The 21,211-nt window shown below is 43.0% G+C and overlaps 1 protein-coding gene across 1 annotated transcript in view; it reads right to left on the reverse strand.

The window, feature by feature from the left end:
• SEC23A (SEC23 homolog A, COPII coat complex component) overlaps nt 1-21,211 on the reverse strand; it is a 754,311-nt gene that overhangs the window by 388,603 nt on the left and 344,497 nt on the right. Inside the window, exon 12 of the mRNA XM_069208610.1 lies at nt 16,834-16,923. Coding sequence (XP_069064711.1) covers nt 16,834-16,923 — 90 coding nt within the window. The remainder of the gene's footprint in view (nt 1-16,833; nt 16,924-21,211) is intronic.

The following is a 21,211-nucleotide window of genomic DNA, read 5'->3' on the forward strand; positions in this document are numbered from 1 at the left end:
GATACTTCACTAAAAATGTCTTTCTTAGCGCTTTTTAACCATTTCTCTGCAGATAAAGTGTGCTTACATCCACTACGCCAGCAAATTGCTCTCATGCAGAGGTTCTTAGTCACTGCAGAGTGGAAGGGGCTTTAGTTTCTGATGATATCCTAGGTCTAGATTTGGGTTAGGCCTATTGATTCATATAGAAAGCTCAGAGGCAGGCAACTCTTTGATTAAGCAGCATAGAGCAATGGCAGGGGGTAGAACAGTACGGATACGGTAGTGATGGACAGCAGTGTGGAATTTAATAACGTATTTACTCGTCCATGGGACAGATTGCTTCTTAAATCGACTTGTCTTGTAAAAACATCTACTTGTCCCCTTGGTGCCATGTAGTGCGGCAACAAATTATGGCAGCAATCTCATTATGTGAGAGCTCTGATAATAGCCTCTCTGATTACGCCAGGGTTAATACTTTAGTAAGGCTTGAATCCTAGCAATTTCAAGCCCTACCATAGCAGTTTCCTTATTTTGCCACACTTCCGCAGATCTACATACTGGGGCTGGAGGAAGCAGTAAGCAATAGTTCTAGGGCATGAATGGCTTTGTGTCTGTGAAAACTTACTAAGTTGCATGTTTTAAGGATTCTCTCCAGCTCTTGTCTAATAGTTTCCCATACTGAGAATGGCTGAAAGCTTACTCCTGACAAGGGAAGAAGTAGATGTTCTTCCAGGGTTCGCAAAAAATGTGGTTAGAGGGGAATTGAACTTGTAAACGCTCAATAGGTTTTCACATGAGCAAATCTACATGTCTATATGTGCTCATGCTAAAATACAGTCCACAAATATTTTCTAGGAGTACGATTTCCTGGTCTACATCTGTAAATTCTTGTGAATTAATGAAAGCCATTCAAAGACAGATAACATGGGTGCACTTTTGTGAGTTTCTTTAAAAATTGTGCCCCTGATTAGGTCTGGCGTTAACCAAGATATTTTGTTTTTATTAAAATTCTATCTATCTATCTATCTATCTATCTATCTATCTATCTATCTATCTATCTATCTATCTATCAATCAGCTGGCTTTACTGTGAGTGATAGCATTCTCCTCTTGCACAAGGAGCAAATTGGCACACAAAGTAGTTTTTTTCAGTGCCAGGAACTAGTGTGGCAATGTGTGCTTTTTGAGACCAAAAAACATTTTTTGCCAATGTTTGTTACAATAGTGAGGGCCTGGCAGCTCCCATAACAATAAAGTGTTGCAAAAGCCATGTCAAAACAAGACACGCATTGACAAAACCAAGATTGACAACTATTGTTGGATTGGTTGGCTTTGCCAGTACTTGTTTATTTTCATGTTTCCCAAAATCGTGTGATACTCCTATATGAATATTTGTTGGAAATGCTAGCAGGCATCAACACATTTTACTGAAGTTGCTTCAAAGCAACAGTACCTAAAGGTTGACAGTAATCTAACAAATTTTTTTTTGACTACTTGCATTTTTTTTCTGACATATTATTTTGAAAGCAAAGAACAATCAATCTTGCTTACAAGATTCTGTGGGCAATATACATATCGTTAAGCTTTTCAAACATGTGTGTACTCTTTTTAGGTCTAGCCTAAGCAGCGCGCATGCACTGTCTGCAAGACCTGCTGTATTCAGTTGAAGGACTTAGATCCCACTTGCTGCTTATCACAGGTTGACTGTAGTGTTACTCTTCTTTGCTGCCTCCTAATTGGTTCGCGCAGCTTATACATCACTTCCGTTTTTGGCTGAGGAGCACCGTCCAAGTACAGTTTCCTTACGCTTTGAATTGTTATGTGTTGTTTTTGGGAACTGTTTATTTGTTTCTGCCTCGGCTTGTGTTCTTTTGGTGCTTTTTGGCATGTACAGTTGTAGCGTGATGGCTTTTATTTTAGCAGGGCAGCACACACAGGTTTCATATGCATTCAAAGTTTAATGTAAACCCATTGTGTAATAACATTTGTTACCAGTTTAACTTTATTTGTTACGATTGGCATGTATTTTGTAGAGCCGGCGCAGAGACGCAAACCCAGTTCCCCAGTCCCAAAGTAGGCAGCTCTGTATGTTATGCCATAGCTTCGCAGAATGTCGGAACCTAAGGAAACTGATTGTTTTATTGTGACCAGAATAAAAAGATTTCCAAACGAAATGAAACAAAACAATTTATATTCTGTACTGCAAATTAGCAAATATTACCTCAACTGCAGATACTTCCCTTCCCTGTAAACTGGCAGCCAAACGGGGGTTAGGTCTACTTGACACAATAAACTTTGAAACATGTTGTCCTTAACCCCAAATAATATGTCCTGGGTGTCGGGTTATAGGAATGCCACACCCCTTGAGGGAGGGTAAGAAACAGCAGGAATAATGGAATGGGATTGAAGAGAGGGAAGATGCAAGTAATGGTGAAGGAAGCAGTGGGCTGAAGAAATGGGTAGCAAGACACACAACAGTCAGGTAAAGGAATGGGAGCAACATACAAGGGAAGGATGGAGCTTTTTGGTGGGGAAGGGTTAGCCAAAAGGCATTTTAATATTCATTAATAAAAACATTAAATGCAATGTCTAAGTAGGATGTATTATTTATTTTAGCCGATGGATCAAGAATTCCAGATCAAACAGTGTACCCATTACCCATTGAAGGTTGGTAAGGACATAAAAAGGAATCGTATGACTTTGCAATCTACAGCAAAAGGGAAGTCAGAGAAACAGGAAGTCAGTCAGCAATTTTTTGAGTAAACCAGCTCAGGATAGGATTTGTTAGTGGTGATGAGATTGGAATGCCTTAGTACTACCGTGGATTAGATGCCTTCACCTTCTCTAGGCAGCGAAAGATAACGCAATGGTAATTAACATTTTGAAGTTCTACATCACCCAGAGGGACTCCTGGGACTGAAAAAGAAGAGAAAGATTGTAGATTTAGCACCTCCATGACTATCGTAAGGGGTGAACAATAAACTAAAATATATAATTTTTGTTCTCACTGACTAACAGTTTGGCCTGAATCCAGCTTTAGGTATAGTCTCTAAACGACAGATGAGTTTGAGGAGGATTGAGAGTTGGGGAGGGTGCATGCATGTTGGTTGCTACTATGTGGCCAGAGGATGCCTCATTGATTGTAGCATTCCTTAAAGCTCTTAGGATGCCATTATCCTCGATAAATAAATAAATAGGTCTGAAGGAGAAACAGTTTCCTGATGAGGCGGTATGGCTAGACCTGTGAAAATGATCAGCCACTTCATCTGTCCAAATCGTCAGAAGGTGGTTTTTAGTCGCTAAGCAAGGAATACTTTGCAGTAATTATTAAAAATGTGCAGTGAAGACACTGCATGTCAGAAGAACAGAGTAGTGTTGTTGGTTGAAGTCTGCAGACAACTGCCAAAAGAATCTGTATCTTTGACAGGAGACCATCTTCTGACCCCTTTCACTCCTGCTTTAGTAGCGAAAGATTTATCAAAGGACTGAATAATCATAGCGCAACTGAGCCAATTGTACAGTTCCTTAATGAGATTTATTGCGGGTTTTGTGTCCGCTAGAAAAAAAAAAAACATTTATGTTACTTTTTTAATCTCTCGATCTCCTTTTAGAGCTCACACTCAAATGCAGTTTCGCTGAAAATGACTAACCTGAGTCTCCAGAACTAGTGAGTGAATGTTACTTAGGAGTACAGAAATAAACGAAAGAGCTGTTTGTTTGGGGGTTGCTTATGACACAGAAGAAAAAGTGATACTGGTTTATTTTTGAAGTGTAAACCTTTTGGGGAACTCTACAATGCGTGCATCTAATTTTAGGTAATTTCTTGATAATTTAAGTAAGGGAACCTGAATTTTGATTACAAATTGTTCTTTCAAAGGTTATCACAAGTTTCACAATAAAGCCCAAGATTTACTTCATGAACGTTACATAGCACCTGATTGTCTAAAATTCACAACTTCCAAAAAGTGGGTCTTCCATGTGGAAAGTATGTGAAGTAAAAAAGGGTCTCCACAAAACAAAAATGATTAATAAATGTGTGGCGGTGAGTAGTGACTAATGTTCTCTCGAAATGAAAATTGACGTCTTATTACGAATTACGTTCAACTAAACAAATCACCCCTTACAGTTGTATAGTTGGGGGATGGTAGATGGTCAGCCAGAACACGCCTCAAAGACCAGATACCCATAAAGCAACAATGAAAGATAAATACTTTACTGATTTATGAGATTTTGTGTTGCAATTAATTGTGCCATATTACCACTGTTTGAAACCTCGCTTAGTGAATATACTTTACTGGGAATTGTGGCTCTGACATCGTGAAAACAGAAATGATAAAAATAATTACAAACTAAAATCTTTCAAGTTGCTAAGTACATAAAAATATCTATATGTGACGAAGCAGTAAATGTAACAGAATTCATCTTCATTTATCATGTTAATACTTTTTAATATTCCAACTTTCCACACATTCCACAAGAAATCGGAATAATGGAATAAACTAAAGTTATTGAAATGTAGCGCCCTCAACATTGGAGTTACGCATGCTCCTAATTCCGGTTGCACAAATCTAACAGAGAGTCTGTCATTTCATTAGTGCACAATACAATCATGTAGCTCAGACTTGTCTAAAGTGTTTTACCTTCCCAAATTTAACACAGCCAGCTACATCTGCATTTTATACAATTATCATTTTTTTTTCTAAAAGTAACTATTAGTCATCATTATTCGCTTCATTATTCGTTTCAAGTCTTTTTGGGTTCTGGCTGGATTTACTTAAGTTGCACTTGCATAATACAAAGCCTCAACCTCTAAATGAACAGTGTAAAATAAGTTAACAGTCTCATATTTTGCCAACCAACTGTCCATTTTTAATCTGATATGGCTAGCCCACCACCGCATACCCATCTCTTAAGAGGCCAATGCAAAAGCTCACTATTACTGTTAATGTTTTTTACACATGGAGAAACCTTTTACTGTTCTTAAGAGTTCTTAACGATATAAAACGCCACAAGTCGGAATGATCTACACTGACTCACATTCACAAAAACCTGAATGTTTGATTGGTTTGACTTCACAGTCTGGCAACACAGGTCCTTTAAACACAGAGCTCCATAGCCCCTTTTAGGTCGACTGCCAAGCGATTTGACCTGTTGTAAGTATTGTGGGCTTTTAACACGCCCATCACTTTCACTCGTTCGTGGGCTTGCACTTTAAAAATCGCTTGATGTGATTGGTATTTCCTTTACATGTGTCCCGCCTTAGGGCGGTTTTGTTAACGCCTTGCAGACTGACCCTGTTTCATGGATAATTGCATGACTGCATATACTTCAGCGTGGGTGACCTATTTTTTATGGGCGAGTACAAAGCGCTCCGTCTCATTCTGTAATCTCTCTTTGGGCTTCCAACCACGCCCATGTCACGTCAGTCACTTACATTGGTTTGTGGGCTTACCTTTTAAATCCTGCTTGTTTTCATTTGTGAAAGGCATGCATACGTCATGCCTTTTCCGATGTTTAGCCCACCTACACAGCACCGGTAAACTACTAAAAACATACGACGCTCGATGTTTTCAGCATGGTGGCCAGACTACTTTATCTGTTTTTTTTCCACACAGTGTGATCGAGCTGCGTTTTTTTTCTTTACAATGCTAATAGCTCTAACTCGAGCAAATGTGAGACCCGTTGCATTGAAAATGCTTGTTTCTTTTATCTCTCCCCTCCGTGCTCCATGGCAGCCAGGGCCCTCAAAGGGCCAAATCCATCAGCGACATTGAAGCACTGGTCACATTGTTACCTAATCAGAGTCATTTCTTTCGGCTCTCCCCTTCATGCTCCATAGCATTCCTAAAAACACATAATTGATAAGTGCTTTACTAAAATACACAGAAATCCGCAACGACTGTCCCGGCACAGTGGGAGAGACGATACTACAATATTCAACGCTCTCAGGAAAAGTGGCCCCATAATGCTTTGCAAGCATTTTTTTCCAAAACATTTTTGCACACAACACAGACTTAAGTCCTAGTATAATGGAACCACCACCAAAATGTTCAGAATGCAGCACTCTTTCTGTTTAGGTCATCCACAGGTTCCCACACTAGGTTAGTTGAGTCCCCAAAATAATAATCTCTCCCACCATTCATTCCCTTTTTAAGCTCTTTTATGGCTGGAACTTTTGTTTTACAGCTTGGAGTAGTTTCTGTTCTAAGGGCCTTAGTATTGCAATAGGCCTGCTAGGCCTGAAAATATGTAAGGCACTATGCAGTCTAGGGGCTAAATATATGGTTGCACTATATTACTTTGTGCCATTTTATTTTCATGTGGTTATGCCAGGTAGGGGGTAATTATATGGTTACAGGACTGTGTTTCTTATAAATGATATTTTTATTGTGGTGTCCTCTAGGGGTTGTTTCAGCATTACTGCCAACATACTACAATATTTGATACACTTGGTCGATCCATAATGCACTGCAGGGCATCCACAACCTGCTCTTTCTGTCTAGATCATCTCTGCGTCCCCACACTAGGTTAGTGGGTAGACCCGTAAAAATAACCCTTCCCTCCATGGAGTGTCTTTTTAACCTCTCTCATGGCTGGAACTTTTGTTTTACAGCTGAGAGTAGTTTGTGTTTTAAGGGTCTTGTTTGCAATTTCATTGCAGTAAGCCTGCTAGCCCTGAAAACGTGTAATGCATTATGCCCTCTACGGGCTAAATATATGGTTACATTGCAATACTTTCAGTCATTTATTTTCATGTGGTTATGCCTAATAGGGGCTAACTATATGCTAAAATGACCATGTTTCTTACAAATGCTATTTTCATTGTGCCCTTTAGGGGCTGTTCTGAGCATTACAGTCTGATGCCAAACATCTGTTTCTGATAAAGGTTTTTACTGGGTTTATATGTTAATACTATATGTTTTATTAATCTCTCCTTATTGCAATTATGACCATGATTCAACCAGCTTAACATCCTTATTACACTATGACTGTTTGAGCACTCTCTATATGTTTGGGTGACCCTTCTAGTTTATTTCTCTCATTACTCCTCTGTGGCTGTCTTCTTATGGGAATTGTGTTAGCCAGCTAGCAACTCTGATGGTGGGGTGGTGAAAGTGGTATTCTAGTGGAATTAGCATGGCAGATTTAAATTAGGATGCTAAATGGCAACATTTTCATTTTTGGTTGCAGACAGAGGAAGAAGGTAAATGGAAGTGCTTTAGTTATATGCAGGGACACTAGAATTATGTGGCAGGAAAAGACCAAATTATGAGGCAGGGTTGACAACTTTATGTGGCAAGAAAAGTCCAGTCATGAATTTACAACATCACTAGCTCTAACTCAAGCAAATACGAGACCCATTGTATTGCAAATGCTTGTTATTCATATTTTTAGTAGGGACCCCAGGTTTGGAAGGATTGCCTCCCAAAAGGGAAACACGCCTGGATGTGCCACTTCCACCCGAAACAAGGATGACTGGTGCTGGCAAGCCATAGATACTAAATAAACTTGCGCCCATCATACCACAGTGCAAATGAGAAGGATACTACAATCACTATATGTGTCACTGGAAAATCCGATGTGGAGAGGTGGGTATGCCTGGTGTAAATCGGAAGATGCTGGTGTCCTCTAAAAAATGGTAGAGGCCGGAGTCAAGAGAGGAGAACAGTCCCAAGGTGAGAGGAATTATAGACTGCACCGAAAGGCCAGTTGGGACGTCTTCTGACTTGAAAAATGTTATTTTCAGTCCGGCATAAGTGCCTAAAGGCCCAAGACAAGTTGGGTTAGACTGGATGATATGCAACTGCTCCACGATCACCTTTAAAGTTTTTAATGTGTAGTTAGAATCAGTTACGAGCACACACCTAGGGAAATGTATGGATCACCACCATGCATTAACTAGCCGTTAAAAATTGGTCAGGGAAAAAAACCCACAATACTAACAGATCACATAAAAACTGAGTGAATCAGTATATTTTTCACTTGTGACTTGCGTGCAGAGAATAGTTAAGAGAATCAGACCCCACACACATGTCCTCAACCTTGAAAGTTTGCATTCTGGACCTTCTGCAGAAAATATATAATAACTTTAATACTGAACATCATAAGTTACAAAGTTGAATGCAGCAGTTTTAACACTAACAAGTTAAATAATTTGACTGGGATCCAATCAACGAATGCAACTGATCTAAAGCAACATCAAAACACAACTAAGATACAAGTCATTAATGAAATCATAGAAAAATAGCAATTGTCAGCAGACACCAAACTTCACTTGACTTAAAATTAATGATGGGCTTCTTACATCAGGTTGGCAGGGGTTCCAGATATAGATAATAATTCAATTCCTCAACAACTCAAACTGAAATCAGAGCTATACTCTTTGAAAATCAAAACAGGATGACACATGAGAAATCCAATTGGTGTGTCCTGACCACAGAAAATGGTTGCCTCAGCTGAATACTATTTCTTCCACAATCCTCCACCTTCCGTACCTTAAGAGAGTTGCAATCCAGTTTAAAATGAGCAGCAACATTCCTGAAGCCCTGCTGAAGCGACAGCCCTAGAACACCTACACTCACAGCTGCTCATTGCTCTGCCTGGGGACACTGCACAGAATAAGTCACCCAAACAGCTGACACCCCAAAGTGGTGGAATGGCCTGACTGGGGTAAAGACTGGTCGGAAGGATTGGGAGGAGAGCAGATGCCTCCTGGATCCAGTGGGGCAATTCATACTACTGGAGGGCAGCTGCGGCTCAGGCCAAATTGGCAGTGACTCTGTCCCCTGGGAGTAGGCCTAGATGCGAGGCAACGAAGATGGTATGTGAATAGGCACAGGTGTGGTGTTTGAGGAGCCCCTGAATATCCTCCCAGGCCTCAGCGTTCTTCTCTGACATCCTGATTGACAGTGTTGGGGGCAACCCTGGTTGCAGATGGCCCCGATGCCACCTGCTTTCTAGAAAATAAATGAAGGGGTGCTTGTGCCAGTTGAGCATGAGATATGCAGAGGATCCAGTCGGCACCACAGGCCTGCCATGGAGGCCCAAGAGACCTTCTGTTGCAGTTAAAACAGACTATCTGAGATCGCCAAAGATGGTGGCTGCCCCAGTAGAAGCAGACTGCTGTAAGAAGTCATTGCCACTGGGTTAGAATCAGACTTGCATGGCTCACCAGATGGCTGCAGGGAGACCTGGAGGGTAGGTTGAATGAGAAAAGGTGCACAAGACTTTGAGGCTTGCGAAAGTAACTGGTAGTACCTATGAGACATTGGGTTGCTACACTTTCTGAATCTAGTTCATTGTAGTGGCCCAGCCGCCCCATCCAGTCCCTCCTGCACTTTTGTTGGCAGGCTCAACATGGAAATCCTCCCCTCCCTAGATGGGCGTTTTTTGTATTGTCTCTTTGGATATGTGATTTCTGCGGTGACCTGGTGGTGAAATATTGCGAGTGACGTCCCACTCCTTGCAGGGTTGAGGGGAGTCCACTGCTGGGGACGTAGTGCCCAACTGATGTGCCACATCTAAAGATTTGCCCTATAGTGGTGAGTGCAGGGACAGTAAGCAGCCCTGTTCACGTCCCAAGTGGCTTAACATGAATTCACTCTCCGGGACAAAACAAGGGAGGGGTGCTGAATAGGCACTGCCATGACCCAGAATGAAGGGAGAGTGAACTGATGAATAAGTGCCCCCCAAATTCACCTGAGAACCTGTGCCTTATTTTGGGGCATTTCCCCACATGTTTTGACTGCCTTACTGCAGTGTCCAAAATCTTCGTCCCTGTTTGTCTTCGAAAGTAAGACGTGCATGTCATGGCAAGACATAAACCTGCACACAACTACAAGCATGGGAAAAATAATTGAATTGACAAATTCATGAAATCGGCCAATGGTATATGCAACAATCCCTACCCCAAGCTTAAAGGGAAATTAAAGCAACTAATGGGGGTGCGCACTCCACCACAACCATTTTTCAGCCAGCCCAGGACACGTGGGGCACACTGGAGGGCAAACCAAGGTAAGTGGGGCTAAAAGGCTCCCTTCTTTGGCAGGGCATCAGAAAGGTAGTAGAATGTGTAGCAAAGGCGGGGGATTGGCTTGCTGATACAAAAGACACCCATAAGATGCCACCTGTGCACTTAAAAGCTCATTAAGTTGTCTTGTGGAATATAATCAATGACTGGAGAAGAGAGTCAAAGACGTTAAGGGAAGTTGTAAAGCAAAAACCTCCACACCGTGAGGGCTCTGAAGGATTTAGAAAGTCAGCTGCCTGGAGCAATTCTTACATGCTTGCCAGAAATCAAGAGTGATGGTAGATGATCTATCCCCCTGAATCGTAATTGAGAGGGCACAGCAGGCCTGACACCGAAGCCCCCAACCACAGCCTTACCCTAATCTCATTACAAGGTCTCTCAATCACAATTCTCTGGGGTCCTTAGTGCTGCACATCAGTACATCATGAACCTTCATGGCTTCTCAAGTGGAAAAGTTGCAAACAAAGTAACTGGCAGCCCTCTGTGTAGCGCCTAGATAGGCATGTCACATCTGGTGTGGACAACACAGATGCAGAGCCGAATGACACCATCTACCGGCGTGCGGAGGTACTGCTCCAAAGGTTTCCGGATTCAGTCTGATGCCTGGGGATAATTCTAAGGTACGGAATCTGCGGCTAGATAGTCTCAGATGGCGTGTTACCGAATGTAAGTAGCTTGTTCATTGACTACATTATGTACATATATCCTTCACTTTTAGGCATATATTGCACATCTATTTACTTTTGAAATTCCTCCATAATTTATGCATTTGTATATTAGACATTTTAGGTGACACATACAGACAGCTTTAAACCGTCTTTGTATAGAACTGTGTGGGCTGTACAGAAAACTTACAGGAGACTTGGGTCCTGCCCATTACCTGGTTGTCACTCTCATTTGCATGCTTCTTATTCAACTGCTTGCCTTCCTCTTACTGTGTTTGTCTGCCCCCTAGAGTACAGTCTCATTACTATTGATTAGAATTGATTACCCTTCCAGTGCTCACAATTCGATTTTCTTTTTTTTTTTTTCATCAAACATTCTGCTAGAGAACGTGCGTTTTCTTCTTCTCTGTTGTATGATGCTTAACTCCTCACATACCCGCCCCTCTGTTGCTTCCCCTTCACCTCCCTCCACCAGCTCCTCAGTTGCTGCTCCCCTGCTCTCACAGTCCTTGCAAAAATAAGTGTATGTTTTATTTTAATTATCTATTTTTTTGGATGGGGCCTAGGGGGATAGGGTTTGTGAGCTAGCAGTCACCTTTTGCTGCTGGCTTCTCTGCATTCCAAAAAGAGACTTTGCGCCGCTCAATTGCTCCCTCACCCATTACTCATTGCTTCCTCTGTTGTCCCCTCACCAACACTTCACCTGCTCATCCATTGCACCCTCACCAATCCCGGTTCTTTAATTTTTTTTTTTCTGATAGATACGTCTAACTGCAGATTCTTCAACCTTAGATTCCTCACCTGTAGAATATCCCAAGCCATCAGACTGAATCTGGAAAGTTTTAACAGCGTTGCTTCTGTGTGCTGGTAGGTGGTGCTATGCGGTTCTGCATAGACTTTGCTCCACCCCAGAAGTGACATCAGTTGCTTTTTTCCCCACATAGTGGGGAAACAGGCGTTCTACAGTTTTAACCCCCACTTTGCCTACTAGGTACTGGTGTAATGGCTCTGAAATTCCCTGAGGCCTGCTAAAGAGAACTCCAAGCATGTGCTCTGACTCCTAAAATGGTGTACGTTTCACTGGCTTATCCCCAGTTGGCATAACCCGACTTGAATGTAAGTCCTCAATATATGGTAACAGGGGCACCTAGGGCCTGTAGGTATAGGTGTCTCTCGTGGACTGCAGCACTAATTGTGCCCCAACAATTTCAACAAGGTAGAACGTGGCTCCCAGTCTACCACTGCCAAGCGTAAGGGCAGTTTAAAACTACTAACTCAACTTTGCCATTTAAAGTAATGACAAAGCCCAAGCCTCTCTTTTTAATGTAAATACAGAGTTGCAGGCTTGCACCCCAGCCCTTCTAACTTTAGAATGGGACTACTAAGTAGTTGGTAATGTTTGGTTTCAAAGGGATCAGTACAATAAAACTGATTTGATGGTTAAATCGAATTTTATGTCATTAGTGGGCAAAGGACAACATCAGAAGTTGCCACTTTAGTTGCTTAAGGTTTCCAGTGGCCATTTACTGACATGCAAAACGTTTGTCCTGCAGACTGCTTTCTTCCTTCCTTGGGAGACATGCTAATGACTCCCAGAAAAAAAACACAATAGGGGCCTGTATGGGAGAGATGTGTTGCCTCTCTCCTGCAGTAAGACACACAGGGTGAAAGCTCAGAAGGTAAGAGAAAGTAGAAGCCGCCCTTGAAAGGGAAATGGGTAGTACTTAGGAGAGAAGCGCTCTATTGTTTAGGCAGACATGCTGGCCCTGGGGACAGGAGAGGAAAAGCCAGTTGTCATACTGATTTCATCAGGGGCATGTAGCTCCTTGGTAGCCACACTTCTGGTGGTGGGCTAAGGAGCTCTGAGTGTCGAAAGAGGGGTCTTGCCATGTTAAGAGTGGGCAGAATAGTGCATCTTGGGATAAGCAGATACCACACTTCCCAAGAAGAGGTCTTCAGGAGGGAGGGGACCAGGTAGCCTAGTGGCTACCACCCGCATACCACCCTATGGGCATTTTCTGAAAATAAATAGGACACCCCTGGCACACAGGACACAGATCTCAGTGGACTTTGAAGAAGGACTGCCCTGCTGCACTGAAGGACCAGCAAAGAGAGGATGCACCGTCGAAGACTAGACCTGCTGCACCTGGTGGCTAGTAATGAGAGGGATTATACCTGCCATGTCCTGCACAAAGGGGAGCTGTCTCCAGAGCCCAGTCAAGCCAAGAGACTCCAAGGGCCAGCCGATTGGCCTCCTATTCGCAGCAAAAGGACACAACTAGTGAAGAAGCCTGCTGGGGCAAGTCAGTAGCCTAAAGTCTACAAGCCACTACTACTGTCACCATGCAACTCCAAGGACCTTGACCGAAAGCACAGAGTTGTACCCGAGTTTGTTGAGCTGCTTGAGAGTGGCTGGGACCCTCAGAAGGGGAGTTATCGACACTGGAAGGATTAGCCTGTGACCGTGACACTAGACAATTGGTAGTCCAGTGGTGACTGGACTTTGGCGATTCGCAGACCAGTGGTGGTGACTGGACTTCGAACAGACTGGAGAGGACCTTGCGGGACATTGACCCTGCAGCCAAGACCCCCTCACCATCCTTGTGCACCAAGGACTCTCTACAGAAAGGCCCCCCATTGACCATGCTGCATCCTTGGAGCATCTTTAGCATCCTTCATCCCTCGCATCAGGATCACTCAATAGGAATACATTGCAACATGGACAAAGTGCCTGAAACTGCTTGAACACGGCTTCTTCTGTAGAGGTAACTGTTTCTAAGGACCTTGCTCGTGCCATCGACTAACTCCCGCTGGATTTGGCTGCCCCATGTACTTCTACGGGACCATATTGACACTTAGAGCCTTTTTCAAAGACAACTCGGGCAAGTATCAAATTTGTTGAATTTGCCAAGGCTTGTTTGCGGTTGAGTGAAAATGGTTTGATGTATTATTCCTTGTAAAATCCGTATACACGGAACACTCAGGTGGATCTATTTTGTTGTGGTGTCTAAATTCTTATAAAATATAGCCTATTTTTATAAACTGGTGTTTAGTTTCATGCCAACCTCTTATTCATTTGTTTTGGTGCTGCTTAAATGCTTTACTCTTGTTCCTCTGTGTAAGCCTTGCTGCTCAGTGCTAAAGATACTCAGATTGGATCTGAGGTCTTGACAAACAAAGCCTAAGGGTCCTAAGGGGTTTGATAAGTGTATTACAGTGAGGTTACACAACTATACCATATAATACATCCCATTTCCTCATACACATCTTCATACATGGATATGGAGCTCAGTCCCAACATTTTCCTCGTCAATTGACAAGTTGTTTCTGATAAAATCCTTTTTTTCCAGTATTCAAGGGAATTGTGTGCCTCCTAAAACTATAGGGTTTAAGCCTTGGAAGGACTGTTAGCAAATGTCTGTGACAGATCCCCACAAGGTGCGCCTCTGGCATTTGGGTTTTGCGACTAGTATGCTCTTATGTACCCAAAGGCGATAAGGGACCATGAATGAAAGTTGAAAATTACAGAATACCAAAAGAAGTCTTGGAGGACTTGTTCCTCTTGAAGTCAAGGGTGTGGACTCATTCCGTAACAGGTCATCACTGTGGTCTAAGTCTTCTGGGAAGACGAACCTAAATCATAATAAGGCCTAGCAGGATTCATCCCAGTCCCGCCACTCTTAACTTAAGTAGTCAAGAGGACGTCAGGGTGCTTAGCAGTCTTGCTATTGGTGCCCAGCAGAGGAGCCATTCCTGCAACTGATCCTGATGCTTCCTGAATTTCTAGGTCCGCTGGTGATGTCATAATGGATTGAGGCTTTTCAAGAGAGCATGTTGGAAGTTTTTGTCACACTTTCCGCTCCCTTTAATGTACGTTTGGGAACGAGTGATCAGAAGCCGCTAGTCAGGTTACCATCGACTGTGCCCTACTGAACCTCCCTCAGGTTCCATTCTGACGAACGGGACGACTATCAAACCAGACCTGTTCCTGTACTAGTAGCTGACTAATCTTGCCTGTGACTGCGGTCGCATCCTGAAACGGTATCGACGTGCCTGGCCCCTGTTCATTCAGACGTGGCTGTAACCATTACTTTGCTTTGGAACTGCTAACTATGAAAGTCAAAACTAACATCTTGACAAAAACTTTGCAGCCCGGACAAACTTCATCAGAATCCTTGCTTCCATTTAATGAAGCCCTGACTTATGTGCACCTGGTTAAGACCTGTTCCTGTCTGCTAGTGCTATGTGGAGAAATCTGTTCGCAGAGCGGGGAGGATGGAAGGGTCGGTATGGAATCTGCAACTAGATAGAGTCTCCACCAGATAAGGCGCTACAGAAGGTAAGTAACTTTTTTATCTGATAGACTTCTAGTCACAGATTCCCTACCTTAGAAAAGCTACTCAAGCATTACATCTCCAGGGGTAGGTATGCAAGCAGGAAGTCCTTTAAGACCAAACGGGAAAAGTTCAGACAGTAATGTCTGGAGAAAGAGTGCAGAGACACCTTCGTTGCTGCCTGACCCAGTGGTTGCAGCATTGGCTCTGGTGGAATGAGCATAAGCCCTCAGGGAGTTGCTTCCTGGACAATACATTGCTCATTTTAATGCAGAGCACTATTCATTGTGAGATTGTCCGTTATTACATAGCTTTTCCTTTCTTCGCCCTAATGTACCCAATGAAGAACTGATCATCCACGGGAACGGTCTGGTACAATCAATGAAGAAGGCTTTTTGGGTCCAATTACTAGAGTTTCTCCTCCTCTTTGGAAGGATCAGATAGGGCAAAGAAGGCAAGTAAGGTGATATGCTGACCCACATGAAAAGCTGTCACCCCTTTCAGGAAATAGGAGGCTTGGGTTCTCAGTTCCGGTTTGTCTGGATAGAATGTTGTGTAGGAAGGGTGTACAAAAATTGCTTGCAGTTCAGTGACCCTCTAGGCTGATGTTATGGCTATCAGAAAAGCTGTTTTGAAGTTAAGTAAATGAAGGTGACAGTTGTGTAGAAGCTCGAAGGGCACACACATTAGAAATGTCAAGACCAGATTGAGGTTCCACTGGGGTAAGATAAATGGTCATGGAAAGAGTTACAGTCCCTTTAGAAAACGGGTGACTTGAACAAAGAAGGCTGGTTCAGTAACAACATGAAAGCAGAAATAGCTGACATGTAACTTTTAACAGTGCCCAAAGCACAGCCTTGCTGCGCCAGTTAAAGTATGAACAACTAAAATGCAACTGACTGTGCTGCAGTGTCAGGCAGATGCAGAATTGTTGTCATGGTGCACTCTTAAGTGACCTCTGCATTGGGAGCTAGTGGGGGAAAACATACCTTCCCTCCCCCTCCCCCACCCCAGGCTCCCTCCCCCCTGTGTATACCTATGTTACACATATGTTATTGACTGTCAAAATTGTTCCCTCTCCCTCATGAGTCCAATATTTTTCAGCATGTGACAAGGAGGAAGCCAGTCTTATGTGTCATGTTGTTTCTTTTCCTTCCTGTTTAAAAAACCAATAAAGTGTTTAAAAAAAAAGTATGAACAAAAAAACTTGTGAAAGTGGTGCAAAATGGGAATCGCCATTCTTGGAGGCACATGATTGCCACAAATTTGTCCCAGGGGCAGACACATACAGTCTTGGTTGCATGTGAGACGTTACTGCACATGAATATCATACACCTGTGAGTATGTTATGTTATGAATGTTTCATGGAAATTGACATGAATTTGAAATAATTGATATTACACATGTACACAAATATTGGTCACTTTGCTCCAAGTCGGTTTTTTAGAAATTCTAATCTGAAACTCGTTATGAGTCAAACTCTTGACGCTTAAGTCTAGTCACTTAAAGCAGCTGAGTACAGCAAGGCAAAGTGGTATGCTTATGGAACCATCAAGTAAAACCTGGCCTAAAGCACTTTTCCTACTGACATTTTCCAAACGGAAAAGTATGGTTCACTTTGTGCAAATTATGTAGTTTATCCAACCATGATAGCAAATCTGCATATCCGTCAAAATGTACAGATAACTGAATGCCCTAGAAACACTGTAAACCCTCAATTGACATAATTTATAGATCTCCACAAGTCACCTGCGGCATTATAGCAAACAAGACAAATCAGAAAAAAGTATGAACGAAAAAAGAAAGCAAGAAACATGCATTACCTGATTCACAACCTCAAAATATAAACCAAGTGTTGTTGTGGGGTTAATCCCACATATCTTCCACTGACAGGTACCCCCTGTCCCTATTTCCTGTAAATAAAAGACACAAAAAGTACTTCTTACTTCAAGGATACCAGAACTTTCTAATAAGAAAGGTTTGCAACAATTTATTCCTGTAAGTACTAAGGTATTACACACCCTGCGGCAAGCCATTTGATTGGATTTTATTACTATTTTCATTTATATTTAATCACCTTTTTAGCAAAGGATTCCCATGCACAATTATGATGGTACTGGCAGACTGATTTTCTCCTGGCACATTTCTAGATGTACCAAAATATAGAAACATTGCTTTAGTACAATACAATTAGTAAAAAAAGAATGGTTTTTGTTTTTAAACAAATTATACCAACACAAACTTTGCATGTGTAAACTGTGCATTTACTGAAGTTTGAAGAATCTTTGGTAATGTTCTTTCTGATGGATATGATAGTTCCTGCAGGTTTCTTAACTGAAGTCGTTCCTAGATGTAAGCTTGAATTCGGAAATTTACTACAGCTGTACCAAGTCACTGCCATCAGCTGACATAGTCCATTGAGTTTCATGTCTGCTTGACAGCCAACTGGAGTATCTAATAGGACCCAAAAGAACAAATGACTACAGTTCCTTCCTAACTATTCTAAACCCCAATCCCCACCCCACCAGAGGCTAAAGACACAGGGTGAAGAGCCAAACAAAAATTGGAAAATAATTTCAAATCATCCTCAGCAGGGACCAGAGGGTACAGTAAGGAATCTGCAGGTGCCGTCTCTTCCATCAGAAAGAACATTCACAAAGCAAATTATCTTGTTCTTGTAACAGATACTGGCACCTCCATATTCCTTTACAAAACCAGGACTAAAGAAGTTATGAAGCAGGAGGGCTGAGGAGCCGTCCTTTACCTTACTCCAAAAATCTATAGATGGCTGCTTGTCCAAATAGCTACTGACCCAAGTCTTGCTCATCCTAACAGTAATGCTTGGTGTTAGTCCTGACAACCTTGGCATGGTATTTCCTTAGACTATATGCCTTCAATCCTCTATTTTTGCTGAACTTGTTTTTGTTAGGTTTAGAACTCTGTGCACATCAACCCTGCTAATGAGTGGTAGAGGGCGTGAGCTCTCTCCCTTAAACATGGTAAAATTGGTATGCACCTAAATGGAAGATTTAATTTACTTATAAGTTCCTAGTAAATGGTAGTACATGTACCCAGGGCCTGTATATTAAATGCTACACGCCGGCTGCACACTCACTGTGTCACCCATGTCTCAGGTCCACCTATGCAGCCTTTAATGCAGTTTTAAACTGCCATTTCGACCTGATGAACTACACATTTTGCCATGCATAAACATTCACTTTTAATATTTACAAGTCTCCCCCTAACGTATGCCCTAAATGCTCATAGGTCAGGGTGCATGGTATTTACAAAGTAGGAAGTGTGTTCAAGTTTTAAATGTCCTGACAGTGAAAAAACCCTAAAGTCAGTTTTCACTGTAGCAAGGTTATTTCTCCCATAGTGTAAAACTGGAATACCAGATACCTTCGGTTTGGGAACAGATATGCACTTCTTCCACTCATTTAAATTGTAATTTAAAATCCTCTTTAGTCGTAAAAATCGGTCTTTCTACCAGTGTCACATGACTATGAATGGGTGTCATGTGGTGTGCTGTGTATTCCTTCCAGACATGAGAACAAAAGGGGCCTGGGCATTGCGGAAGTGGGACTTCCTGAATGGGTGGCTGAGAAGGATTTCCACTCTGCCCTGGTTGCACTTCAAAGGATCCTGCCCGTAGTACATACAAAGGAAATGGTACCGCGGGCCAAACCCAGAGGAATGTGAAGAATTGACCAGAACCAGTCTGGGAGTAGGTAAAGGATTGCCCCGACATGAAGGCTGGCACTGGGTGGCACCTACAGAACCTCTCATCAGAGCACTCTGGGATCAGTGAATGTTTCAGAAGAACTGTTCTGTAGTCTGAAGAAGGAAGACTGGACCTGTTTGCCTTAAACGCAGGATACCCACAAGTGGCTCTAAGGCTCAGCTGGCTGACATCCTGTTTGATCTACAGGGACACAACATGCTTTCAGAGGTCTTTCCTTCAGCTGCCTAGAGTACCGGCACCACCAGACCTGCCTAAGAAATTGGTTACTTACCTGTAACTACAGTTATCCAGTATTGGTATCTTTCATAGATTCACATGCTTGAATCGCTCCTGTCGTCGACGTGGGAGTCCCACTGTACCCTAAAAATCAGTAAACAGCAATAACCAAACTGACCATAGAGTTTGTAATGCAAAACAGGCCCAAATTTGGCAGATTGTCCATGTCATTATATAAGATGGACCAAACTTGACTCTCAGCCAATAACACCCTCTAGAACACTCGCCAAGATAAGCTCCCTTCCTCAGATTTTCAGTGTGAAAGTGAAGAATATAACCTGAGTAAGTAAAAGGGAGCCTCTAAGGGGAGGAGGGTGGGTCGCATGTGAATCTATGAAAGATACCAATACTGGATAACTGCTGTTACAGGTAAGTAACTAATTTCTTATCCAGTATTGGATCTTTTATAGATTCACATGCCTGAATCAGAGTAACAAGCAGTATCATAACATTAACATGGGTGGAGGGAATTAAAAAAACAATGCGTTTTACCGCTCTGTCTCTCTCCTGATATACTTATACATATCAACTCTCTTCTCTCTCTTGTTTTTTTTTTTTTTAAACAAAGAGGTTAGTAAGCATACAAATTATATCAAGACTATGGCAAAAGCATAGACGTCGAACTTGAAGAGAAAAAAATCAATTTAATACAAGAACAAGAGATATAAAAGAACAATTGTAAAGAAATGGCTCCCTGTTGCAGTTACCCCCCACTTTTTGCCTGATACTGATGCTGACTTGACTGAGAAGTGTGCTGGGACCCTGCTAACCAGGCCCCAGCACCAGTGTTCTTTCACCTAAAATGTACCATTGATTCCACAACTGGCACAACCCTGGCACCTAGGTAAGTCCCTTGTAACTGGTACCCCTGGTACCAAGGGCCCTGATGCCAGGGAAGGTCTCTAAGGGCTGCAGCATGTCTTATGCCACCCTAGGGACCCCTCACTCAGCACAGACACACTGCTTGCCAGCTTGTGTGTGCTGGTGGGAAGAAAATGACTAAGTCGACATGGCACTCCCCTCAGGGTGCCATGCCAACCTCACACTGCCTGTGGCATAGCTAAGTCACCCCTCTAGTAGGCCTTACAGCCCTAAGGCAGGGTGCACTATACCACAGGTGAGGGCATATGTGCATGAGCACTATGCCCCTACAGTGTCTAAGCAAAACCTTAGACATTGTAAGTGCAGGGTAGCCATAAGAGTATATGGGCTGGGAGTCTGTCAAAAACGAACTCCACAGCTCCATAATGGCTACACTGAATACTGGGAAGTTTGGTATCAAACTTCTCAGAATAATAAACCCACACTGATGCCAGTGTTGGATGTATTAAAAAATGCACACAGAGAGCATCTTAGAGATGCCCCCTGTATTTTACCCAATTGTTCAGTGTAGGCTGACTGGTTCCAGCAGCCTGCCACAACCGAGACATGTTGCTGGCCCCATGCGGAGAGTGCCTTTGTCACTCTGAGGCCAGTAACAAAGCCTGCACTGGGTGGAGATGCTAACACCTCCCCCAGGCAGGAGCTGTAACACCTGGCGGTGAGCCTCAAAGGCTCACCCCTTTGTCACAGCACAGCAGGGCACTCCAGCTTAGCGGAGTTGCCCGCCCCCTCCGGCCACGGCCCCCACTTTTGGCGGCAAGGCTGGAGGAAACAAAGAAAACAACAAGGAGGAGTCACTGACCAGTCAGGACAGCCCCTAAGGTGTCCTGAGCTGAAGTGACTCAAACTTTTAGAAATCCTCCATCTTGCAGATGGAGGATTCCCCCAATAGGATTAGGGATGTGAACCCCTCCCCTTGGGAGGAGGCACAAAGAGGGTGTACTCACCCTCAGGGCTAGTAGCCATTGGCTACTAACCCCCCAGACCTAAACACGCCCTTAAATTTAGTATTTAAGGGCTCTCCCTGAACCTAGAAACTAGATTCCTGCAACAACAACAAGAAGGACTGCCTAGCTGAAAACCCCTGCAGAGGAAGACCAGAAGACAACAACTGCCTTGGCTCCAGAAACTCACCGGCCTGTCTCCTGCCTTCCAAAGAACTCTGCTCCAGCGACGCCTTCCAAAGGGACCAGCGACCTCTGAATCCTCTGAGGACCGCCCTGCTTCGACGACGACAAGAAACTCCCGAGGACAGCGGACCTGCTCCAAAAAGACTGCAACTTTATCCAAAGAAGCAG

This window comes from Pleurodeles waltl, chromosome 9, assembly GCF_031143425.1.
Source record: "Pleurodeles waltl isolate 20211129_DDA chromosome 9, aPleWal1.hap1.20221129, whole genome shotgun sequence".
NCBI lineage: Eukaryota > Metazoa > Chordata > Amphibia > Caudata > Salamandridae > Pleurodeles > Pleurodeles waltl.